This window comes from Haematobia irritans, chromosome 5 (assembly GCF_050003625.1).
Source record: "Haematobia irritans isolate KBUSLIRL chromosome 5, ASM5000362v1, whole genome shotgun sequence".
In the NCBI taxonomy this organism is placed as follows: Eukaryota; Metazoa; Arthropoda; class Insecta; order Diptera; family Muscidae; genus Haematobia; species Haematobia irritans.
In genome coordinates, this window is record NC_134401.1 from 130,930,882 (window position 1) to 130,958,349 (window position 27,468).

Consider the following 27,468-nt stretch of genomic DNA (forward strand, 5'->3'; position numbering starts at 1 on the left):
TTAATTTTGCTCGGCTTGAGGTCATAGAAACAATCGATTATTGATTTGTTTTAATATTTATTTCCAATATTTCAAAAAAGACACGGAAGAATGCGCGAGAATGTATCGACACATCATAAACAAGCATCGACACAAACGAAGCTTAGTGTACGGTGACTTGCAGAACGAACAGCATCACACGAACTCACGTTAGTTATTTTCAATATAAAGGGTGATTTGTTAAGAGCTTGATAACTTTTTTTTAAAAAAAACGCATAAAATTTGCAAAATCTCATCGGTTCTTTATTTGAAACGTTAGATTGGTCCATGACATTTACTTTTTGAAGATAATTTCATTTAAATGTTGACCGCGGCTGCGTCTTAGGTGGTCCATTCGGAAAGTCCAATTTTGGGCAACTTTTTCGAGCATTTCGGCCGGAATAGCCCGAATTTCTTCGGAAATGTTGTCTTCCAAAGCTGGAATAGTTGCTGGCTTATTTCTGTAGACTTTAGACTTGACTTAGCCCCACAAAAAATAGTCTAAAGGCGTCAAATCGCATGATCTTGGTGGCCAACTTACCGGTCCATTTCTTGAGATGAATTGTTCTCCGAAGTTTTCCCTCAAAATGGCCATAGAATCGCGAGCTGTGTGGCATGTAGCGCCATCTTGTTGAAACCACATGTCAACCAAGTTCAGTTCTTCCATTTTTGGCAACAAAAAGTTTGTTAGCATCGAACGATAGCGATCGCCATTCACCGTAACGTTGCGTCCAACAGCATCTTTGAAAAAATACGGTCCAATGATTCCACCAGCGTACAAACCACACCAAACAGTGCATTTTTCGGGATGCATGGGCAGTTCTTGAACGGCTTCTGGTTGCTCTTCACTCCAAATGCGGCAATTTTGCTTATTTACGTAGCCATTCAACCAGAAATGAGCCTCATCGCTGAACAAAATTTGTCGATAAAAAAGCGGATTTTCTGCCACTGATTTTGGTAATAAAATTCAATGATTTGCAAGCGTTGCTCGTTAGTAAGTCTATTCATGATGAAATGTCAAAGCATACTGAGCATCTTTCTCTTTGACACCATGTCTGAAATCCCACGTGATCTGTCAAATACTAATGCATGAAAATCCTAACCTCAAAAGAATCACCCTTTATTATATCTAAAATAATATTGTGATTTGTGAACATTAAAAGTAATTTAATTTTTGTAATTTATGTATATACAAAATCCCAGAAGATGGTTAGTGGCACTAACCGAAATATTGGAAATAAATATTAAAACAAATCAATAATCGATTGTTTCTATGACCTCAAGCCGAACAAAATTAATAATCAGAATAAACATAAAATAGATCAACAACACTCAAAAATATTTTTAAAAAATTTAATTTCTATAGAAAATTTTGTCAAAATTTTATTTCTATAAAAAATGTTGTCAAAATTGTATTTCTATAAATAATATATAATATAAATATATACAAATTTTATTTTTGTTGAAAATTCTAGAAAATTGTGTCAAAATATTGTTTTTGTTGAAAATTTTGTAAAAATTTTATTTCTATCGAAAATTTTGTAAAAATTTTTATTCATTTTTACTTATTTTGTCCACATTTGATTGTGTCCAAATTGTACTTGTAGAGAAAATTTTGTTTTAATTTTATTGATACAGAAAATTTTGTTCAAATTTTATATCGATTAGACGAGATTGAAGTATTATTAAATTTAACAATTTTTGTACATTTGTATGTATATACATAAATGCTAAAAAAAATTGTACATGTTTCAATGAATTTCACAACAAAATCTAACATTGTCAATAATAGAAGGCATTAATATTCAAAAAACAAAATTTATGATCGACAAAAAAAAAATAATAAAAGAATATTTAGACAAACAAATATGTGGTATTTGTTTTGTAATATCCTTTAGCCAAATCAACACTAAAATGCTTAGGCCACAAAAAAAACACAATTCAATTTATTTGACAACTTAAAACAATTATTTACAATATCTGGCCATTGTTATGATTCAATTTTAATGGACAAATGTTATTGTTTAAAATCTTTAACTAATAAAATTCTACAACTTATATCAATAACCATGTGTGACTACATATACACATACTTGGTTAAGTGGTAAATATAAGTATGTAGTATGTGGATAAAAATGACATAAGGACACACTCACGATACTTTATTGTAGAATAAATAGCATTATATTGTGTTGTGCAATTTTATTCGCATATGTATGTATATGTATATAAGTGTATGTGCGTTTATTTAAAATTTTAATACTTTAACTTCAAAACATAGCAGACCCTGTAAGAACTAAGATTTCAATAAGTATATTTAGAGTAGGAAAAATTGCAAAAATAAAAATATTTGGCGTAAAATTTTATTATTTAATAGCATTTAGTTTAGGTTGGTCTTGTTCATTTTATTTGTTTTTGTAATTTAATTTATTTATTATTTTTGTTTTTTATTTAAAGATGACGTTTTGGATATTGTTTTTTATTAAATTTTCTATTTTATGTCTTTATACATATATTTATATATAGTTTCAATAAATGTTTCATTGTTGAAAATTCCCATTCCACTCTAATGCAACCAAATGCTCCAGGCTATATGGCATGTACAACCACCATAAATTTTCTATGATTTTTATAGACCCAAATGGATAAATCAGTTGGCTTAAGGCTAAAATGGACTCTCTCAGTCATTTGCAGATTTGCACACAGAGCTAAGTGGGCTCATAAAAGTTTTACCTGAACATAAGACACTCACAATATGTTTATGGCTGTGTGTATGCTTGTGCGTGTGTTAGTCTGCCTATATGCCTGTCGTCATGCAGTAGTTATGCATTTTACCGCAATCCACTAAAATGTCGCTACTATCACACAATCCATGGACTACATGGACAACAACAACAGCAGTACTACCTCACATACGGGTATGCTGTTGGTGTTGTGTATGTACGTGTGTGTGTATTTTATTTTGCGGGCATGTTGTCTGGTGACAACAAATTTAGTGGCCAATGATAATAAGGCGATAATTATAATGTTTTCAATTTATGTTAACACTCAATCATGTACACATGGACACACTGGTTGCACACTAGACACAATCAAACGGATCTCGTCAGCATGTTCAATCAATGTGAAAGAGTATGCAAAAGCTCAACAGAAATAAATTATTACACTCGAGGGTGATAGGGGTAACTTTTATTGCTCCATACTGTATGAGCTGCAGGCGGTTTATGACTGATATTTCATAAACATGGGCGATTGAAGATGGTTGCTATTAAGACAGAGGACAGAGAGGATTACAGAGTGGCTGACATGTATTGCAACCAAATTCAGGTTACCGGACATATCTAAACAGTTCGGCTGACAGCTGTAATATTTATTCCAGAGATAATTAATTTTATTGTTTACAAGCTTACAAAAGCATTTTGATCTATTCCATTCGGAAATAAAATTATTCGTGATGGAAATCAAGCGTGATATAGTGATTGGAAAATCACAAAAGGTGACAAATTGCGAAAAAAAAAATCTTTGAGATCAATGTTCCTTAACTCAAAACCCACCATAAACTGCCGCAAATCTCTCAACGATATGGTTGAGCAGTGCAATATTCACATAATATGAGTGTGTGGACACTCATATCATACTAGGGAACTTGCAAAGCGGATGTGTTGTCAAGGCTAGGAGCTTACCTATTCCCGGGGAATTACGAGTATAATCTGTTCACATGCCACTGGCTACCTACTGCAAGTTCATACTTTGTAAGAAGATTGTTATGATGGCGAATCTCCGATGAGAGAATTGCAAGGACACCAAGCATATATGGTTCGTGGTTTCAATATTTCAGATATCATTCCAGATATCTGTTATAACGGGTTGGTGCTTTATAGGCAAGTTTGCAAAAACTATTGGTGTGAATTATAATGACTGCAGTATGTCATTGTGGGGAGGAAACGGAATCAATAAAAAATTGTATTTTGTATCAGGCTTAAGCAAATTTTAGGGCCATTTAAATTTGGATTACTGGTGGACTGGAAAATGTTAACTTAAATAGTTTGCTAATATTCTTGGAATTGGGTGGGTTCAACGGCGAATGCTTTAAGTACCTATATGCAATAGATAATTTTAGTTAAGGTGTTATGACGACGGAAGTGAGCCTGAAACCTAAACTCCTCCCCTATTTCAATTTGAAGAAAACTTTACCAAAAAACTACAAACAAATATATTATTTTGAAATTTATGTCTATAGAAAATTTTATCAAAATTTTATTTCTATAGAAAGTTTTGTTGAAATTTTATTTCTATAGAAAATTTTGTCAAAATATTACTTCTGTAGAAAATTTTGTAAAAATTTTATTTCTATAGAAAATTTTGTCAAAATTTTAATTCTATAGAAAATTTTGTCAAAATTTTATTTCTATAGAAAATATTGTCAAAATTTTATTTCTATAGAAAATTTTGTCAAAATTTCATTTCTATAGTTATTTTTACCAAAATTTTTATTTCTATACAATATTTTATCAAAATCTTATTTCTATAGAAAATTTTGTCAAAATATTATTTCTATAGAAAATTTTGTTAAAATTTTATTTCTATAGAAAATTTTGTTAAAATTTTATTTCTATAGAAATTATTGTCAAAATATTATTTCTATAGAAAATTTTGTCAAAATTTTATTTCTAAGGACAATTTTGTCAAAATTATGTTTCTATATAAAATTTTGTCAAAATTTTATTTCTATAGAAAATTTTATCAAAATTTTATTTCTATAGAAAATGTTGGCAAAATTTTATTTCTATAGAAAATTTTGTCAAAATTTTATTTCTATAGAAAATTTTGTCAAAATTTTATTTCTATAGAATATTTGATCAAAATTTTATTTCTATAGAATATTTTGTCAAAATTTCATTTCTATAGTTATTTTTATCAAAATTTTATTTCTATAGAATATTTTATCAAAATTTTATTTCTATAGAAAATTTTGTTAAAATTTTATTTCTATAGAAAATTTGGTTAAAAATTCATTTCTATAGAAAATATTGTCAAAATATTATTTCTGTAGAAAATTTTGTCAAAATTTTATTTCTATAGAAAATGTTGTCAAAATTTTATTTATAAAGACAATATTGTCAAAATTGCATTTCTATAGAAAATTTTGTCAACATTTTATTTCTGTAGAAACTTTCGTCAAAATTTCATTTCTACACCGAAAAAAAGTGAACTGTTTTATAGGAAGAATGAACTACCTCGCACGAAAATTGAACTAAATTTTACTCAACATTTTGAGATTTCCACAAAGCGTTGGTAAAACCAGGAAATTTTTATGCCCTGTTGTACTTTTTAACTGCAGTTCACGAAATTACATCATCTCATAGAAGAAAAAATTAACTGAAAGTAAAGAACAAAATCATTGGCGCCAAATCATGATCATTTTAACCATACAGTAGTTCATTCTTACTATTTTTGGGAATCGTACGAAAATCTTCTGTTACTTTAGTTCATATTGAACTTATGTGTACGGTCATTGAACTTTCTACTCACGTTTAGTTCATAAAATTTTTGAGACATACTTTGAAAAAGTAAGATTTCATTAAACTGTGGAAAATTTCTATAAAAATAATAATAAAATGTAACTACAATCAAATAAAAATAAGTTAAATTAAGCTTTAATTTAACTACTGGAATTTTTTTCTGTGTATAGTTATTTTTATCAAAATTTTATTTCTATAGAAAATTTTGTCAAAATATTATTTCTGTAGAAAATTTCTATAGAAAATTTTGTCAAATATTTATTTCTACAGAAAATTTTGTCAAAATTTTATTTCTACAGAAAATTTTGTTAAGATTTCATTTCTATAGAAAATATTGGCAAAATATTATTTCTATAGAAAATTTTGTCAAAATTTTATTTCTATAGAAAATTTTGTCAAAATTTTATTTCTAAAGACAATTTTGTCAAAATTGTATCTCTATAGAAAATTTTGTCAAAATTTTATTTCTATAGAAAATTTTGTTAAAATTTTGGCAAGATTTTATTTCTATAGAAAATTTTGCCGATGTGGACTAATTTTAGCATGGTCGGTAGAGACCATATACTAACACCATGTACCAAATTTCCGCCAGATCGGATGAAATATGCTACACTTATAGGCTCCGCAAGCCAATTTTTGGGGTCCGTAAAAGTGGTCCGATATGGCCAATTGGCAATACCATCCGACCTACGTCAATAACAACTAATTGTGCCAAGTTTCAAGTCGATAGCTTGTTTCGTTCGGCTCAGAATTTCACCACGACCCAGAATATATATACTTTATGGGTTATTAGAGCAATATTTCGATGTATTACAAACGGAATGACAAAGTTAATATACCCCCCTATCCTATGGTGGAGGATATAAAAACAGTAACAGTAAACTGAACTACCTCCTGAGAAATTTAAACTAAATTGTTTTCGATTTATGAGGATTTTTATAATGCGTTTTAAAAATAAGGACAATTTACTGATATTTTTAGATTTTTTACTGCCATCTAAAATGTTTTTTCTTCTCATAAAAAAATATGATTTTACCATAAGTTGAACAACTAACTTTTTTCGGTGTAGACAAGTTTTTCTCTCACCAAAATATTATGCTAAAGACCTAAAATAATGTATTTGTTAACACACAATTTAACATAGTTTTTATTATTACTATTGTTGTTTTTTTTTTTTTTAATAATAAAAACTCATCCCTTGCCCTTTAATCTACAGCGATATTAATTTCAAATAACAATTTTATTGAGCTGTGATTAATATTCAAATAAGAAAAAGCACCGACGAACCTTTTGCTCTTCATCCATTTTTTTTTGTATATGAAACGAAAAACAAAATACAAACCAGAAAACAAATGAAAATTCTTCCAACATTCATTAAATGGCCATAAAATTATCATAGAAAATTCATAAAATCTAATAAAAATGTCGAAGAGCATAGAGCATAGAGCTTGCTTACTAATCCAAACAAAACTTGGCAATAAAATATTGAATAAACGATGAAACGCGACGCGATTATGTCTGCTGATAACTGACGCGGAAAGACACTTTGTAAAAGGAATAGACGTACATACGTAACAGGCTCCGTATCGATTTTTGAGTCAGAACGAGCATCCCCTCATCACACATTAGTTGGTGGCTGCTCGTATTTCTTCAAATAACATAGAATTGTAACTAAAGAAGGAATTGGAATTGAAATCGTTTGGGATTGAATCTTTATCTGAAATTGAAATTTTATTTTCATCAATTGTTTTTTTTGCTGTGTTCTGTTTTATTTTTTAGTTGGCTATTCGCTTTGCTTTTAATGAAAACAAAGCCATTGAAATTGTATTCATTGGAAATATGTAAATTTCCAATGTGGGATTTTCTTTCATGTTTTATTGGCGTTTTTTTTTTGTTTTAGTTAGGGATGCCAAAGGAAGGAAGTTAAAATTAAATACCTAAATGAGGTTTAAAAAAAATTCTTTTCTTCGAAAAGAAATTTTAGATCAAGGACGTTGTGTTTTATTTTTGTTTCCGTAGGATAATGTTTTAACTAAAATAAAATTGGATGGGGTGAAACTTGGTAATGGTAATAACAAATTATGCTTAATAATAGCTAATAGCCAAAACAACACGTTTGTTTGTTTATTTTAAAGAAGAAGACGATGTTTTTTTTTTGGTGGGGGGGGGGGGGGGTTACACTCACCATTATTGTATAGGTAAATTCTAAATTTGCAATTCCGTTTATTTCAGAATAGGATATAGGTTTTCGGGAATAAAAATGATGGTTGTCAAAATTAACTTTTACCGTTCGTCCATCTGTTTATTTGCTCTAGAGATACGTACGCGAGCAATATCCCCACGGGAAATTGGTACAAATTTCCACTTATGGACCTATCACAGGGTACCGGTTCTTCAGTTTGTCTCAATTTTTCATACTTTCTTATGAATTAATTTTCATAATTATTATTGATTTCCAGATATTGAAATTTTTTTGAATATTGGCGGAAAGTTTCAAATTTACACCTTTTTTCTAAAAATTATATATGTTTATTTTATGGAATCATCTTTTGGAAAATCCAATGGCTAATATGTTTTGATATAGTGGCAGTCCGATATTTCAAGCTCACTTACAGTGTTACCAGTACTGGAGATTTTTTCCCCAAATCGGGGATATTTTTCCGTGGATGGGGACGAAAATTTTGATTTGGGAACTTAGGGATTTGGTGGGGAATTTTCTGATATTTGGGGATTTTTGTGGGGATTTTTCTGAATCTGTTCAATATAATATTGATTGATCCCCCAATATAATTTCTTGACTAATAAGAAATTTTGATTTATTAATACCCATGTTGACCGAATTCCCATTTGTTTTTCTCAGTATTTAGAAGACGATTTGTATTAGATCAACATTCGGTGATTTGCATAAGATTCGATGCCTCTTTATACCTATAATTCATTGTGATGAGGGCTTGTATCGGCTGACATTTATAACACCCGCCTCCAGGCTTTGTGTTTTAAAATTTTGATCCTATTGTAGCTCTTGACCTGGCCTAACAAAAATTTCAAATTTTTCAATTTTGTATAATTGACCTTTTAGTATAATTAGTTGTAGAGTTTGCAAGTCTTGAGTCTTGTAATAAAACAAAATAAAATCTTAGTTTTTATAGTGTTTTCTTTTTGATTCTTTCAAATATTTTTTCAATTTTTAAATTATTACGGATTTTCTACAGCAGAGCCAATAGGCTTTATATATTTAAAAAAATGTCAAAAATCTTTTGCGAATATTAAATTATTACGGATTTATTTAAAAAAAATCAAAAAACTTTTGGGAATATTTGTGAGGAATTTTACTTTAAATTGGGGACGAAAGCGTTCGAATTTTGGGAACAAAAGCCAGGAAAATACTCGCAACACTGCTCAATTAGACTATTCAGTTGATTGTGATACTACAGTGGTAAACTTCTCTCGTATCACTAAGTGCAGCCCGATTCTATGTTTAACTCAATTTCTAGGGACCTCCTTCTTATACCTGATTCCGAACGGCCTTCCACATTTTGGTGAAACCACTTTTAGAGAATCTTGGAAGCACCAGAATAACTGAGAGGGGAAATTCCACCGCTGAAAACCGTTTTTTTTTTGTTTGGTCGAAACTGTGATTGACCCATGACGCGTTGTAAGCAAGGCGGGCACGCTAACCAATGCACCACGTTGGCTCCCTGAGCAGAGAATGAATTCGTCAGATAGTGCCGAAGTATTTATGGTAAGAGCCACCGATAATTTTTGTCCAAGCCAGTGTTGCCATTTTTTTCGGGCTCTTCTCACCAAATTAGGACGCTTCCGTCCCCTAAAATCCCCAATTTAAATCAAAATTCCTCACAAAAATCCCCAATAAATTTTTGAAATTTTTTATGAAAAAAATAATAATAAAGAAATAGGTTCTGCGGTAGAATATCGATAATAATTTAAACATTGAAAAATTGATTGCGAGCTCTATAACAAGATCAAGATTTCAAAACACAACACCAGGAGACCAGTGATTGTATTCCAAATGTTCTAAAACTGAAAATGGGAGTTCGGTCACCATGTATTTATGGATGAAAATTTATTTCTAAATACTCAATTAATATTATTGAAGGTGAACCATCTTCATCATTTTTATATTTATGGGATATATTGTCCAAATCAGTGATGAACACTGATGAGAGGGCCACATTTAGGGCCGAGTCCTGACGAAATGATTTCAGAATGTCTTAACCTAGCTGATTTAAATTATAAATTAGCGCTTGGGTCCCTTGTACTAATTTATTAAATCCTGTGTCCGTTTCAACAACAAATGTTTCATTTGCACTCTTTTGTTTTTTTTTTTTGATAAATTAGAATTAACAGAATTTAATGAAAATCATTATTGCAAACCTGATTTATTATACCCACAAAATACCCAAATAAAAATTTTCGTCCCCATCCACGAAAAATATCCCCAATTTGGAGAAAAATACCCAATACTGGCAACACTGGTCCTGGCTCATTTGGTTATGTTAGTGTATACCAACTCAAATGTAGCCACTTATACGTAAGCGGTCTCATAAGTACTTAGACTGATGCAAAGTATAGACCGAGGCCTCGGTCCCCACTGAAATTTTTTTTGCACGCATAAAAAAGTCTTGGCTGGACATAACAAATTTCCGCTCGGCACCCTCCCTGTTTATAATTATGGAGCGATATACAATAAAAATTACGGTCTCGGGAGTCTCTAAAAATGGGCAATATTGTCCGATCTACATCATCAAAAAACTTCTTTTGCTAAATTTCAAATGTACAAATTGTTTCGTTCGGAAGTTGAATGATTTCAACAGACGGACAAAGGGAAATTCTGAGTTAACATAAGGATGTCCGTCTTTATCTCAACTCAGAATTTCCCCACGACCACGCAAATAGATTTACTTTATGAGGTCTTAGACCAATATTTAGATGTGTTAATATATGTCCCTTTCCTATATTGGAGAGTATAAAAAGATCGAGAAAGCAAAATAAAAAATAACAAGTTTTTGGAGTAATAAAACCATCCATTTTAGACGAAGAAAAGACCGTTCGCACTTTTTACGTCTCGTAATACACACAAAAAAATCTGATTCAATCAGGAATTAATCCAATTAATTTATTAATTGAAATGTCTTCAATCACAAACATGATAGTATCAATCACAGTTTTAATTGGGCATACAAAAATACTTGATTAAAAAATTAATTGATTCAATTAAATATTTAATTGATGTTGATTGTAAAACTCAATAAATGTTTTAATCAAAAATTTAAATATTTCAATTATTGACATAATTAACTTAATGTTTCTCTCTTGATTACAAAGTTAATTATATTAATTGAAAAAATTTTCAACTCCAATAAACTTTTTAATTGAAAATATTTTGGGGATATTTTTTTCTGTGTAGTCATATTGGACGACTTTCTGTATCTTCTACCGTATTCTCCTAATTTGGAATTTCTTTGGTTTTCGAACTAGAGTAAGACACACGATGGGCAATAATATCAGACGAATAAGGAGCTCACGATCGTCACGGACACCGATTTGGTCCAAGTGTATCAGATTAAACAATGAATGTTGACTTTTCGTTTTCAGGATCTTAACATTTACACGCAGAGAAGAAACATGATTGCCACAATCATATTCGAAGAGCAAAATAATATGATAGCAGCTATTTTTGCGGCGACCATGTAACATTTTAACCTGCAACCATGTTGGCTCAGTGAACATGGTTCTAAGAAAAATACAATTGTCCTCATCTAAAATGTTATTATATTGATAAAAAGAATTTTGTTTCCATTAAAAGACAATGGTCACGATCTAAAATGTTATGTTATTCGTCAAAAATGTTTTTCTTCTAGTTAAAAGAACATGGTCACAACCTAAAATGTTTTGATTTTTATGAAAAAACTTTTTTCGTCGTCGAAAAAAGGACGCCACTTGAGAAAAGAAAACACAAAATCAATTTTATTTATTTGTTTTTATTTATTTATAAACTAATTCATTGTTTATTTGTATTTATAATGTTGTGCAAGCAAACTTCACATATTTTTACACACTCTAGTTTGGTTCAATTTCAACAATAAGAAATCATTCCATATTTACTTCGTGCCCATCAAATGTACAAACACAGACATCATATAACTGCAAATAAAAATAAATTATACCATATGTCAAAATGCAGAACAAAAACCAGGTACATTTGTTTCAATTACACTTTCCTTTTTTGTATTCACATAAAACCACGTGCCATTTCTGAATAAATAAATTAACACAAAACACAATAATTCCGTATTCTCCGTCCATTCCAAGAAACAATCAACACACGACTGACGCGCAAAATGAAGATCGTGTGTACCTGCTCAATGTTTTTATAAAATTCTTGTCGCTGCAAAAAAATTAAAAAATTAAATGGTCACGAAAACAATGTACATGGTCTTTATGGCCATGTAATGCTTGTAGACATATCTATACGTAAACTATAAAAATACTTTTTTCTTTGCAAAAAAGTAAAAACAATTGAATGGTCAGGTACATGATTTTCCTGACCATATAATGGTCTCAAATTCTATCATTTAAATAATAGAACATGTTTGCGGCATTTGAGAACCATTTAAATGCTTATTGCCAACATATATTTTTCTCCGCTCGAAAATTATTTTTACAAAGACAAAATACATGGTTTTCGCGATAATTAAATACTCTAAATAAGCATTAAATGGATGCGGCAACCATGTCCAAACATGTTTTTTCTGTGCGTGTAGATGATTAAAATATATCTCCTTAGAAATCCACAGAAATTTGTCGTGAAAATATAAAAATTACACTTACACGCAAAGAAAAAAAAACGTTTGTTGGCTTACAAAGTGCATGGTCCGCGGTTCGATTCTCCGTCCAGGCGAAAGGTAAAAAAAAATAAAAATTTATAAAATCGTATAATTTCTTCTACATTGTTGGTATTACAGGAAAAGGTGTTAAGAAATAAAAAAACCTCGTGGATGTGAGAAAGATGTGGGGGAAAATGCAATTAACAAGAAAGCAATGTTTTTTTTTTGAGTTTGTCTTTATGAAATTGTTTTTACATCCTGGAAAAGAATAAACGTTTATCACAAAAAGTATATACTTTCTTCCAAATACACTTCCTTACAGCGAAAAGCAAATGAGAAACGTACTTTGTTTGTCTAAAATTTCGTTTGGGAGGAAAGAATTATTTTTTTGCGTGTATTTCTATTAAAACATTCCTAAAATTTGGAATTTTATATATTTTAGAAATCAAAGTTTTTCCGATACACCTACCAAAATTCCCCCATCAACAGAAACATCCATCTCAATTATGTCTCTATGAACTGCATCCCTTCTCAGTATCTACCTTTGCCTTGACTTCTTATATTCTTTGGTAGTTTTGAATAACCACCAAACCACATTACGATTTATAGCCAAAGATAAGATGGAAAATCCAAGTAAAAAATAGAAAGTCCAGAACAAAATAAAATTGTCTCCAGCATTCACACGGACGTATACACTCCCAAACACAGAGTGTAGTAAAATATCTCATCGAAATCCAAGGAAAACTAAAAACTTTTCTGTAAAATGAAATGAATTTAACTAATTGGAAAATTGTGTTTGGTTGACAAAGGCCAAGATAATTAAGATAAAATAACGAAGAGTGTATATTGAATGCGGGATTTGTTGTTTTGTTTCTTCGTCCATTGAAACGAACAGGTGAGATTCCATAGAGCAGGGGACAAAGTCAGTGCATTATTGAATCATTGTGGGTGACTGGCGCTTTTCTTTGTTTAAAGAGGGACGATGACACTGTAACCTGTTAGCATTATCGTTAGAGATAACACGACCGTAACTTGTTTGCTTGTGGAATTGAAGTCAAAGTTCCAAGAAATAAAATTCAGTTATACTGCCTTAATTAAATAATCTTAACAGCATATGGTGCCAATAAGTAATTTTATGAAATGTGATTTTTTTTTTACTGAAGAAGCCAAGTTTTTAACAAAAACAAAATTCATATTAATTTGACACACGGAAAACTGCACTATTCACTTTTCTATTCTATTTTTTTTTTCTATTTTAGACAAAAAAGTTAGACTGGAAAGACACAAGAAATTGCTTCGGTTACACCAAAGTGGCCAATACCCGACTCTCATTTTATCCGACGAGAAGCCATTCCAAATTGACCACTTTGCGAATAAACGAAATAATTTGGTTTACTGGCTAAATCACCAAGATGGTTAACAGAAAATTTATACCTTCGATTGGCCACCAGAACTCCCGAGTCGACGATGGTATTGATATGGCCTGCACGATTGCAACAGTTGGAAGAATTCTACCAAAAATGGTATATTTTTACTGTTTGGTAGATTTGTAGAATTCTTAATATTTTGGTAGATTTTGCAACATATTCCTCTCCAACTAAGAAGTACGTCAACATTTTCCTATAGAAATAACATTTTGACAAAATTTTAGATAGAATTAAAATTTTGATAAAATTTTCCATAGAACTAAAATCTTGACAAAATTTTCTATAGAAATAAAATTTTGACAAAATTTTCTATAAAAATAAAATTTTGATAAAATTTTCTATAGAAATAAAATTTTTGCAGAATTCTCTATAGAAATAAAATTTCGACAAAATTTTCTATAGCAATAAAATTTTGACAAAATTTCTATAGAAATTTTGAAAAAATGTTCTATAGAAATAAAATTTTGAAAAAATTTTCTGTAGAAATAAAATTTTATTAATTTTTCTATAGAAAAAAATTTGGACAAAATTTAAAAAAATTAACAAAATTTTCTATAGAAATAAAATTTTGCTAAAATTTTTTATAGAAATAAAATCTTGACAAATTTTTTTTATAGAAATAAAATTTTGACGAAATTTTCTATAGAAATAAAACGTAGACTAAATTTTCTATAGAAATAAAATCTGGATAAAATTTTTTATACAAATAAAATTTTGATAAATTTTTGATAGATATGAAATTTTTGCAAAATTTTCTATAGACATAAAATTTGGCAACTTTCTTTAAGAAATAAAATTTCTACAAAGTTTTCTATAGAAATAATATTTTGACAAAATTTTCTATAGAAATAAACTTTGACCAAATTTTCTATAGAAATTAAATCTTGTTATTTTTTTATAGGAAAAAATTGGACAAAATTTTCTATAGAAATAAAATGTTAACAAAATTTTCTATAGAAATAAAAATTTAACAAAATTTTTCATAAAAAAACTAACAAAATTTTTCATAGAAATTACCATTAGAAAAAAATGCTAGAGATACAATTTTGACAAAATTTTCTATAGAAATAAAATTTTGACAAAATTTTTTATAGAAATAAAATGTTAACAAAATTTTCTATAGAAATAAAAATTTGCAAAAATTTTCTATAGAAATAAAATTTTGAAAAAAAAAAATCTAAAGAAATAAAATTTTGACAAAATTTTCTATAAAATTAAAAGTTTTGAAAAAAATTTCCATAGAAAAAAACTTGGATAAAATTGTCTATACAAATAAAATTTTGACAGAATTTTCTATAGAAATAAAATTTTGATAAAATTTTCTATAGAAAAAAAATTAACAAAATATTCTACAAAATTACAATTTTGACAAAATTTTCTATAGAAAAAAAATTTTGCCAAAATTTTCTACAGAAATAAAATTTTGACATAATTTTCTATAGAAATAAAATTTTAAAAAAACATTTTATAGAAATAAAATTATGACAAAATTTTCTATAGAAATAAAATTTAGACAAACTTTTCAATAGAAAAAAATAACAAAATTTTCCGTAGAAATAAAATTTGACAAAATTGCGAAAGAAATTTTGTTAATTTTTCTATAGAAAAAAAATTTGGATAATATTTAAAAAATTGACAAAATTTCCTATAGAAATAAAAATTTGACAAAATTTTCTATAGAAATAAAAATTTGACAAATTTTTTTATAGAAATAAAATTTTGACAAAATTTTCTATAGAAATAAAATTTTGACAAAATTCTCTATAGAAATAAAATTTTGATAAAATTTTTTATAGAAATAAAAGTTTTGCAAAATTTTCTATAGACATAAAATTTTGACAAAATTTTCTATAAAATTAAAAGTTTGAAAAAAAATTCTATAGAAATAAAACTTTGATAAAATTGTCTATACAAATAAAATTTTGACAGAATTTTCTATAGAAATAAAATTTTGACAAAATTTTCTATAGAAAAAAAATTGTGACAAAATTCTCTATAGAAATACAATTTGACAGAATTGCTAGAAATAAAATTTTGCCAATATTTTCTATAGAAATAAAATTTTAACAAAACTTTCTATAGAAAAAAAATAACGAAATATTCTATAAAAATAAAATGTTGACAAAATTTTCTATAGAAATAAAATTTTGACAAAATTTTCTAAAGAAAAAAAATTGTGACAAAATTTTCTATAGAAATACAATTTGACAAAATTGCTAGAAATAAAATTTTGCCAATATTTTCTATAGAAATAAAATTTTGACAAAATTTTATATAAAAAAAAGTTACAAAATTTTCTATAAAAATAAAATGTTAACAAAATTTTCTATAGAAAAAAAAAATTAAAAAATTTTCTACAGAAATAAAATTTTGAAAAAAATTCCTATAGAAATAAAATTTTGACAAAATTTTCTATGGAAATAAAATTTTGACAAAATTTTCTATAGAAATAAAATTTTCACAAAATTTTCTATAAAATTAAAAGTTTGAAAAAAATTTCTATAAAATAAAACTTAGATAAAATTGTCTATACAAATAAAATTTTGACAGAATTTTCTATAGAAATAAAATTTTGACAAAAATTAACAAAATATTCTATAAAAGTAAAATTTTGACAAAATTTTCTATAGAAATAAAATTTTGACAAAATTTTGTATAGAAAAAAAAAGTTGACAAAATTTTCTGTAGAAATAAAATTTTGACATAATTTTCTATAGAAATAAAATTTTGACAAAACTTTCTATAGAAATAAACTTTTGACGAAATTTGCTATAGAAATAAAATTTTGAAAGAATTTTCTATAGAAATAAAATTTTGACAAAATTTTCTATAGAAATAAAAATTTTGACAAAATTTTCTACAGAAATAAAATTTTGACAAAATTTGCTATGGAAATACAATTTTGACAAGATTTTCTATAGAAATAAAAAATTTTGACAAACTTTTTTAGAAATAAAATTTTGACAAAATGTTCTATAGAAAAAAAAAATTAACAAAATACTCTATAAAAATAAAATGTTGACAAAATTTTCTATAGAAATAAAATTTTGATAAAATTTTTTATAGAAATGAAATTTTAGCAACATTTTCTATAGACATAAAATTTGGCAACATTCTTTAAGAAATAAAATTTCTACAAAATTTTCTATAGAAATAAAATTTTGACAAAATTTTCTATAGAAATCAATTTTTGACAAATTTTTCTATAGAAAAAAATTAACAAAATTTTCCATAGAAATTACCATTTGACAAAATTGCTCAAGAGATAAAATTTTGAGAACATTTTCTATAGATATAAAATTTTGACAAAATTTTCTACAGAAATAAAATTTTGACATAATTTTCTATAGAAATAAAATTTTGACAAAACTTTCTATAGAAATAAAATTTTGACGAAATTTTCTATAGAAATAAAATTTTGAAAGAATTTTCTATAGAAATAAAATTTTGACAAAATTTTCTATAGAAATAAAAATTCTTACAAAATTTTCTATAGAAATAAAATTTTGACAAAATTTGCTATGGAAATACAATTTTGACAAGATTTTCTATAGAAATAAAAAATTTTGACAAAATTTTTTAGACATAAAATTTTGACAAAATTTTCTATAGAAATAAAATTTTGACAAAATGTTCTATAGAAAAAAAATTAACAAAATATTCTATAAAAATAAAATTTTGGCAAAATTTTCTATAGAAATAACATTTTGACAAAATTTTCTGTAGAAATAAAATTTTGACAAAATTTTCTATAGAAATAAAATTTTGACAAAATTTTCTATAAAAATAAAATTTTGACAAAATTTTTTATGGAAATAAAATTTGACAAAATTTTCTATAGAAATAAAATTTTGACAAAATTTTCTATAGAAATAAAATTTTGACAAAATGTTCTATAGAAAAAAAAAAATAACAAAATATTCCATAAAAATAAAATTTTGACAAAATTTTCAATAGAAATAAAATTTTGATAAAATTTTTTATAGAAATGAAATTTTAGCAAAATTTTCTATAGGCATAAAATTTGGCAACATTCTTTAAGAAATAAAATTTCTAGAAAATTTTCTATAGAAGTAAAATTTTGACAAAATTTTCTATAGAAATAAATTTTTGAAAAATTTTTCTATAGAAAAAAATTAACAAAATTTTCCATAGAAATTAACATTTGACAAAATTGCTAAAGAGATAAAATTTTGACAACATTTTCTATAGAAATAAAATTTTGACAAAATTTTCTATAGAAATAAAATTTTGACAAAATTTTCTATAAAAATAAAATTTTGACAAAATTTTCTATAAAAATAAAATTTTGACAAAATTTTTTATGGAAATAAAATTTGACAAAATTTTCTATAGAAATAAAATTTTGACAACATTTTCTATAGAAATAAAATTTTGACAAAATTTTCTTTAGAAATAAAATGTTGACAAAATTTTGTGTGTGCAAAACGTTCCCAAGCAATATTTTCATACCATTTGTAAATTAAAAAAACTCAAATTTCGAGCTTTCATACATTCCTGGTAAATCCTACACACCTTTAGTATGAATTCAAAGCAATAGCTTTTTCTCAATGATCAATCATCTTCCATACACAAGAAGAATACCAACCACAACATTTCCATTCAACTTTGTGTGAATATCCGGTGTTTAATGTTTTTTGGGTATTCCTTGACTGTTGATATTGTTGTCTGAACATAATATGGTGATATTTTCACTTCATAAATATTTCAGTAACAGTTCAGGTCGACCATTTATCTATCTATCTATGTGTATCCAATAACAGCTACTCGACACTTGGTGGACAGACTAATAGGGAAGAAGGAAGAAATTGCTTTGGAAAAGAATAGAAAAAAATCTCCCAAAACTGTGAGGCCATTACAATGGCCAATAAATCCATAGCATTTGTTTATTTGAACATATCAACAAACCAAAGAGGACTACAGAATGATGAAAAAAAACTTGAAATAGTAACCAAAACAAAAACTCCTCTTCTATAGAGATATATGGGGATTTCGATTGTATCATTAACCACAGATAGGAATGATATTCGATTTCCAATAAGACCAAAGAAATTGTATAGCCATTGCATTACCAGATACCAGATATGGAAAATATCATGGTGTTTTCCGGAAGAAGAAAGAGCAAGAGAGTGTGCGAGGTGGGGGAGGGGGAGGGGGAGAAAGACAGACCTCATGTTGTTTCAAATTTAAATTGGGCCAGTTACAATTAATCATAGTTGGGCCTGCAATACCTACTCCAAAAATTCAGTTCATATTACCTTGGTATTTTAATCACACTACATGAGGTACCAAACCATATGGACCTTTGATTCATCGGCTATTGCTGTATATGGGAAACCTACAACTTCAGGTTTTCCCCAAACACACAAAACTCTTGAAATGGAAATAGTTCATCATCATCGTCAATGACTTGTGTAACAACTGCATCGAATACAACAACACAAAAAAAATTTTCCTCAGATTGTTTTTCGATTTTCCAACTTTTGGCAAAACCATCATGCTGTGCTCCAGAACAGCTGGATGTTTGTTAGTTAGTTGGTTTTTTTCTGATTTTCTTCGAATACTCTTGATGTCTTTTCAATATAGGCATAGACCATACAACAAAATGGATTGTTAAATGCCACACTATATTCAGGATATATGATGCATGAAAATCTTTTACAAGTTCATGGATATGAATACAGTTTTGAAAAACAAAAAAAATTAAGGGGAGAGAACTAGGGCAGAGAAATTCAAACTTAAACTATGGAAGGATATATTTTTTGAAGTTTTTTTTTGTTTTTTCAATAAACTTAGTTTTATTACAAAACTGTCACTCTTAAATTGATTTCAGCTTAAAACCATGCTTTGACTAAAGTACAAGAGGAGCTTAACCAAGAGAGGAAAATTATTATACCCTCCACCATAGGATGGGGGTATATTAACTTTGTCATTCCGTTTGTAACACATCGAAATATTGCTATAAGACCCCATAAAGTATATATATTCTGGGTCGTGGTGAAATTCTGAGTCGATCTGAGCATGTGCGTCCGTCCGTCCGCCTGTTGAAATCACGCTAACTTCCGAACGAAACAAGCTATCGACTTGAAACTTGGCACAAGTAGTTGTTATTTATGTAGGTCGGATGGTATTGCAAATGGGCCATATCGGTCCACTTTTACGTATAGCCCCCATATAAACGGACCCTCAGATTTGACTTACCGAGCCTCTAAGAGAATCAAATTTCATCCGATCCGGCTGAAATTTTGTACATGGTGTTAGTATATGGTCTCTAACAACCATTCAAAAATTGGTCCACATCGGTCCATAATTACATATAGCCCCCATATAAACCGATCCCCAGATTAGGTTTGCGGAGCCTCTAAGAGAAGCAAATTTCATCCGATCCGGGTGAAATTAGGTACATGGTGTCAGCATATGATCTCTAACAACCATTCAAAAATTGGTCCACATCGGTCCATAATTATATATAGCCCCCATATAAACCGATCCCCCGATTTGACCTCCGGAGTCCCTTGGAAGAGCAAAATTCATCCGATTCGGTTGAAATTCGGTACGTGATGTTCGTATATGATATTTAACAACCATGCCAAAAGTGGTCCATATCAGTCCATAATCATATATAGCCCCCATATAAACCGATCCCGAGATTTGGTTTTGGAGCCATTTGGAGGAGCAAATTTCATCCGAGTCAGTTGAAATTTGGTACATTGTGCTAGTATATGGCCGTTAACAACCATGTCTAACTAGGTCCATATCGGTCTATAGTTATATATAGCCCTCAGATAAATAGATCCCCAATCACAAAAAATTGGTCCATATCAAGTTCATAATTGTATATAGCCCACATATAAGCGACCCCATATTGCAATTCTGGCTCTCTACGTACCGTGCAAAAGTCCATATCGATTCGTTATTATTTGTAGACTTACCTATACATACCTTTTTATACACTGCTCCACACTGTGGAGCAGGGTATTATAAATTAGTGCATATGTTTGCAACACCCAGAAGGAGACGAGATAGACATATGGTGTCTTTGGCAAAAATGCTCGGGGTGGGCTCTTGAGTCGATATAGGTTAAAGTGGCAGCCCGATTAAGATTCAGGCTCACTTAGACTATTCAGCCCATTGTGAGTCGATATAGCGATGTCCGTCTGGCCATCTGTCCGTCTGTCCGTGAACACATTTTTCTAATCAAAGTCTAGGTCGCAGTTTTAGTCCAATCGTCTTCAAATTTGGCACAAGTATGTGCTTTGGCTCAGAATAGATCCCTATTGATTTTGGAAGAAATCGGTTCAGATTTAGATATAGCTCCCATATATATATATTTCGCCCGATATGGACTTATATGGCCCCAAAAGCCAGAGTTTTACTCTAATTTGCTTAAAATTTTGCACAAGAAGAACAATTAGTACTATAGTCATGTGTGCCAAATTTTATTGAAATCGCTTCAGATTTAGATATAGCTCCCATATATATCTTTCGCCCAATATGGACTAATACGGTCCCAGAGGCCAGAGTTTTACCCCAATTTGGTTGAAATTTTGCACAGGGAGTAGAATTAGCATTGTAACTATGCGTGCCAAATTTGGTTGAAATCGGTTAAGATTTAGATATAGCTCCCATATATAGCTTTCGCCCGATTTACACTCATATGACCACAGAGGCTAATTTTTTGCTCCGATTTAGTTGAAATTTTGCACAGGGAGTAGGATTAGCATTGTAACTATGCGTGCCAAATTTGGTTGAAATCGGTTAAGATTTAGATATAGCTCCCATATATAGCTTTCGCCCGATTTACACTCATATGAGCACAGAGGCTAATTTTTTGCTCCGATTTAGTTGAAATTTTGCACAGGGAGTAGCATTAGCATTGTAGCTATGCGTGCAAAATTTGGTTGAAATCGGTTCAGATTTAGATATAGCTCCCATATATAGCTTTCGCCCGATTTACACTCATATGACCACAGAGGCTAATTTTTTGCTCCGATTTAGTTGAAATTTTGCACAGGGAGTAGAATTAGAATTTGGCACGCATAGCAACAATGTGTGCCAAATTTGGTTGAAATCTGTTCAGATTTAGATATAGCTCCCATATATAGCTTTCGCCCGATTTACACTCATATGACCACAGAGGCTAATTTTTTGCTCCGATTTAGTTGAAATTTTGCACAGGAAGTAGAAATAGCATTGTAGCTATGCGTGCAAAATTTGGTTGAAATCGGTACAGATTTAGATATAGCTCCCATATATAGCTTTCGCCCGATTTACACTCATATGACCACAGAGGCCAATTTTTATCTCCGACTTAGTTGAATTTTTGCACAGGGAGTAGAATTAGCATTGTAGCTATGCGTGCCAAATTTGGTTGAAATCGGTTCAGATTTAGATATAGCTCCCATATATAAGTTTTTCTGATTTCGACAAAAATGGTCAAAATACCAACATTTTCCTTGTAAAATCGCCACTGCTTAGTCGAAGAGCTGTAAAAATGACTCTAATTTTCTTAATCTTCTATTACATATATAGTGAGCGATAAATCATAAATAAATTTTTGCGAAGTTTCCTTAAAATTGCTTCAGATTTAAATGTTTCCCATATTTTTTTTTTACTAACATTGTGTTCCACCCTTGTGCATTAGCCGACTTAAATTTTGAGTCTATAGATTTTGTAGAAGTCTATCAAATTCTGTGCAGATCGCGTGATATTTAAATGTATGTATTTGGGACAAACCTTTATATATAGCCCCCCAACACATTTGACGGATGTGATATGGTATCGAAAATTTAGATCTACAGAGTGGTGCAGGGTATAATATAGTCGGCCCCGCCCGACTTTAGACTTTCCTTACTTGTTTTTACTAACATTGTGTTCCACCCTAGTGCATTAGCCGACTTAAATTTTAAGTCTATAGATTTTGTTGAAGTCTATCAAATTATGTCCAGATCGAGTGATATTTAAATGTATGTATTTGGGACAAACCTTTATATATAGCCCCCAACACATTTGACGGATGTGATATGGTATCGATAAATTAGATCTACAAAGTGGTGCAGGGTATAATATAGTCGGCACCGCCCAACTTTAGACTTTCCTTACTTGTTTTGTCTAATATATACCACGAATGGACTAAATCACAATTTAGAAAACGATGTTAAGATGTTTTAAGATAACACAACCCAATTAATTCGATTGTAGATGACAGGCTTTCGTAAAAGTTTATACGCAATCCATGGTGGAGGGTACATAAGATTCGGCCTGGCCGAACTTACGGCCGTATATACTTGTTATAATAATTGTATTGTTTAAAGGTAAATCTAGATTTGTTCGAATTGGCTTCAAATATGGACTACAAACGGACGACAAAACCATCGAACGAATGTGGTTCTGTAATTATTTGGTCCATTCGGGGCCAAAAGTTAAATTGGCGTTAGTGAAATAGAGGGTACACTTTTTTCAAGTGTAACATACATAAGATTTGGCCTAACTTTTGGCCGTTATACTTGCTTTTATTTTTTTAATTTTTGAGGATTTACCAGCCAAACTCAGAGCTGCTAAATTTGAAGGCACCTTGATGTTTTTTTTTATCACAAAAGATTTCGTTAATGGAAAAGCTTCCTTAAAATGTCTCAAATGTAACATCATTTAAAAAAATATTTTAATAATCCCTCCCCAACTGTAGCATCACATTTCCTTTAGAATTCCTTTTCTTTTTTCGCTCAACGTCATAGAAAAAAGTCAAAAATAATTATCTTGTATTTAATATGACAGTCTTGGACATCAAGACACTTAAAACAAAACCATAACACAGAAGCAGACACATAGAAACATGCTCGAGAAAATTATAATTCTAGTTTTTTTTCTGTTTTACAAAAATTTTGAAAAGTTTATTTGGTGGTAGTACTTACATCCATGTTGGTACACCCTGAAGACCATGAACTGTGCTCACATTTGCCGCAATACCGGCCACGATTATAAATGTTGTCGTAATCCACAATGAAAAATGTTTCCTTTTAAGAAATTCCATTTTTTAAACTTTGCTATTCCACCAATTGTCGTAGTAGTAGACTAAAATATTTTGCACGAGAATAAGGGAGAGCCCCAGGCTGAATGCGAAAAACGTAGGAATCCGAAGGGGCGAGGGTAGAGCCCCTGAGATTCTATTGCTATCGCTCGGTTGGTTTCTATGTGATGTGACAGCAGCAGCAGCAATGGGAGATATGTCGCCCAAGGCTGCGGAGAGGATCAACTACTATCTGGGAGGCGATGAAAGTGAATGTTGTACTGGCGACGCGTCTTAAGTAATTTTTAAGTATGGCAATTTTTTTGTTCTCCTTTTTTTTTTTGAGGAGAGCGAAAGGAAAGGGGATTTGTCGTTTGCTATAAAATTGCTAGAGAAGACAAAGACTTTTGGAGTATTTTTGGAGTATTTTTGGAGTTTGTATTGGACTTATTTTCTGTTTTATTTGGTGTGTGTCAGCTTTATTTTCTTGGCAGGTTGGATTTGTTTGCCAAAAAAAAAAAAAAATATTTTTGCAATTCTCTTTACCAATGAATAATCCAGAAAGGAACAAGGGAACAAGTAAACTCGAACTGGCTCTTATATCCGCTTTGACCACAATCACATATTATTATTTCCGTTTCCCCTGTTTGATGTTGTATGACGATGACGAAGCTGATGTTTGTTTGGAGGGGAGAATTGTCGTATTGCAAATGAATGCGTTCCCATAAAAAAAGTCGATTGCTCCTCGTTAGTTTTATTTAGTTCTGGAGATCATAAAAATTTGTTATTAATCACTTTTCTACGCTTTATTACGAATATGCCATTTAAAGACGAACGGCTAGAGGATTGCATGAGAAAATCCACAAATCCTTGTTCCTTCTCGCTTCTACTATGATGAGAGTAATTCGCCTACTTCTGGCCTTTGTTTTCCAAAGAGTAAATAAAAAATGATTGGTTATTATTTACTTGGTAGTCGTTGTCATCATTTGAAATAATTTTTCATTTTTTTTTTCATATACTCTTGTCGAGTTTCATTTTATTCCTCTATGGTTTCGTTGCTTTCCTTCCTTTTGTCCTTTCTTCCCAACGGCTATAGAACTCTTGTTCTATTTCACGTATTCTACTTTTACGTTTATTGTATAATGGACATTTTTGTCTGCTATTTCCTGTTTTGTTTACTAATGAGATTCCGGCGGCACTTGTTTATTTATTTATGCTAGTCCGTCTTTTAAGTGTCTTAGTTAGGTCTTATGACTCTGTCATTGAGAGCCCTTTTGGTATTTGTTTCACCATTGTGGTTGCCAATGATTAGGAAATCATCTGAAAAATAGAAAAAAATATATATTAGATTGGATATAATTAATAATTGTTGTAAAAAAAATAATGAAATATTGCAGCAATATAAGGAGAGTCAATTTAAATTTTTAATTGAAATTAGGAAAAATTCTAACAAAAGATTACCAGCGTAAATTGATACTGCAAACAAATTTATTGATGGGCATACGATGCCTTTGATTTTTATATTGCGGGATTAGAGAACAAAAGCGTTGTTCACCAATTAGGTAAATTCGACAAATAGCTTCTAAAAATAAATTTCGTGTTGTTGCATTACTGCAGTAACAAAACGAAATAAAAATAAGATTAAGGGACTTGTAGTTATATGAAACGATGATGTACAGTGGGAGTAAAGATGATTCAATTTGTAAGAGGAAAATTCCTAGATGTTTTCTCCATAAGGAGTTAGCATAAATGGCCCAAAATTGAGTTATCTATCCCAACCAGATCTATACTGAAGGCTGTGGAAAGGTTCATTCGCCCGAACCGAAACATGTACATGTATAGATTTGTATCTGGCGTTTTCTTTTCAATGACTATTAATCAGTTTCCTTAATCTATTTTGTCCATAAAAGCTCGAATAATAATTGTAAAATTAAAATATCATGCATGTGGACGTTAATTGTCTGTTTCAGTATCAGGCTAACATGAAAGATAAAAGCAAATATTAATAATCGAAAATAGCTTTATTGTTAAAACAAAAATCCATTAAGATCTATACACTTTTGCATACGTTTGACTCAATTGTCAAATCACTTTTGCCACTCTGATTGAGGTATCTCCAAAACAATGATTCTGAACGCATCAATCACTTTTCAGGTGCCGAAAAGTCACATGCTGTTTACTTTCGGTAACTATGTCTAGAAGTGTTTCGAAGCCATATTAGTATTTCCCATCGGCAAAAGAAATGCTAATATCGCATTTGACAAATTATGCGGGATCCAACCACGCTGGCAACAGTTGGTGGAATTCTACCAAAAATTGTTAATTGATTGGTGAAAGTAAAATTATTACAGATTTTTTTTTTAGAAATAATATACTGACAAACATTTCTTTAGCAATTTTGTACAAAAAAAGTGATATAAAAATAAAGTTTTTATATAATTTTTTAAAGCAAGAACATTTTTGCAAAATTTTCTTCAGAAAGAAAACTTTAAAATTTTTTTCTATATAAAATTTTTTTTTTACCAAAGTATAAGAAATAATATTCTTACCAATTTGTTTATAGAAATACAATTTTGCAAAACACAATCCTCAGAAACAAAATCTTGAGAAAAAATCCGATAGAATATCTTTTTAAGACAATTCTCTACAGAAATAAAATTTTCAGAAATTTTTGTATAGAATTAAAATTTTGAGAAAAATTTTCTATAGAAATAAAATATTGACAAGATTTTCTATAAAAATGAAATTTTTACAAAATATGATATAAGAATAAAATTTTCTATAAAAATAAAATTTTGATAAAATTTTCTATAAAAATAGAATTTTGAGAAAATTTTCTATAGAAATAAAATATTGACAAGATTTTCTATAGAAATGAAATTTTTGCAAAATTTGATATAAAAATAAAATTTTGAAAAAATTTTCTATAGAAATAAAATTTTGACAAAATTTTCTATAGAAATAACATTTTGACAAAATGTTCTATAGAAATAAAATTTTGACAAAATGTTCTATAGAAAAACAATTTTGACAAAATTTTCTATAAAAAATAAAATTTTGAGAAAATTTTCGATAGAAATAATATTTTGAGAAAATTTTCTATAAAAATAAAATTTTGACCAAATGTTCTATAGAAATAAAATTTTGACAAAATTTACTATAGAAATAAAATTTTTATAAAATTTTCTATAAAAATAAAATTTTGATAAAATTTCTATAGAAATAAAATTTTGAGGAAATTTCTATAAAAATAAAATTTTGAGGAAATTTCTATAAAAATAAAATTTTGAGAAAATTTTCTATAGAAATAAAATTTTGACAAAATATTCTATAGTAATAAAATTTTGACAAAATTTGATATACAAATAAAATTTTGACAAAATTTTCTATAGAAATAAAGTTTTTAGAAAATTTTCTATAAACATAAAATTTTGAGAAAAATTTCTATAGAAATAAAATTTTGATAAAATTTTCTATAGAAATAAAATTTTGACAAAATTTTCTATAAAAATAAATTTTTGAGAAAAAATTCTATAGAACTAAAGTTTTTAGAAAATTTTCTATAAGAATAAAATTTTGACAAAATTTCTATAGAAATAAAATTTTGACAAAATTTGATACTCAAA

At 29.0% G+C, this 27,468-nt stretch overlaps 1 protein-coding gene across 1 annotated transcript in view; it reads right to left on the reverse strand.

Annotated features, from left to right (window-relative positions):
• Wnt5 (Wnt oncogene analog 5) overlaps nucleotides 1-27,468 on the reverse strand; it is a 533,000-nt gene that overhangs the window by 466,111 nt on the left and 39,421 nt on the right. Inside the window, exon 2 of the mRNA XM_075310482.1 lies at nucleotides 23,748-25,162. Within this exon, the coding sequence (XP_075166597.1) occupies nucleotides 23,748-23,866 (119 nt within the window). The 5' untranslated portion in view covers nucleotides 23,867-25,162. The remainder of the gene's footprint in view (nucleotides 1-23,747; nucleotides 25,163-27,468) is intronic.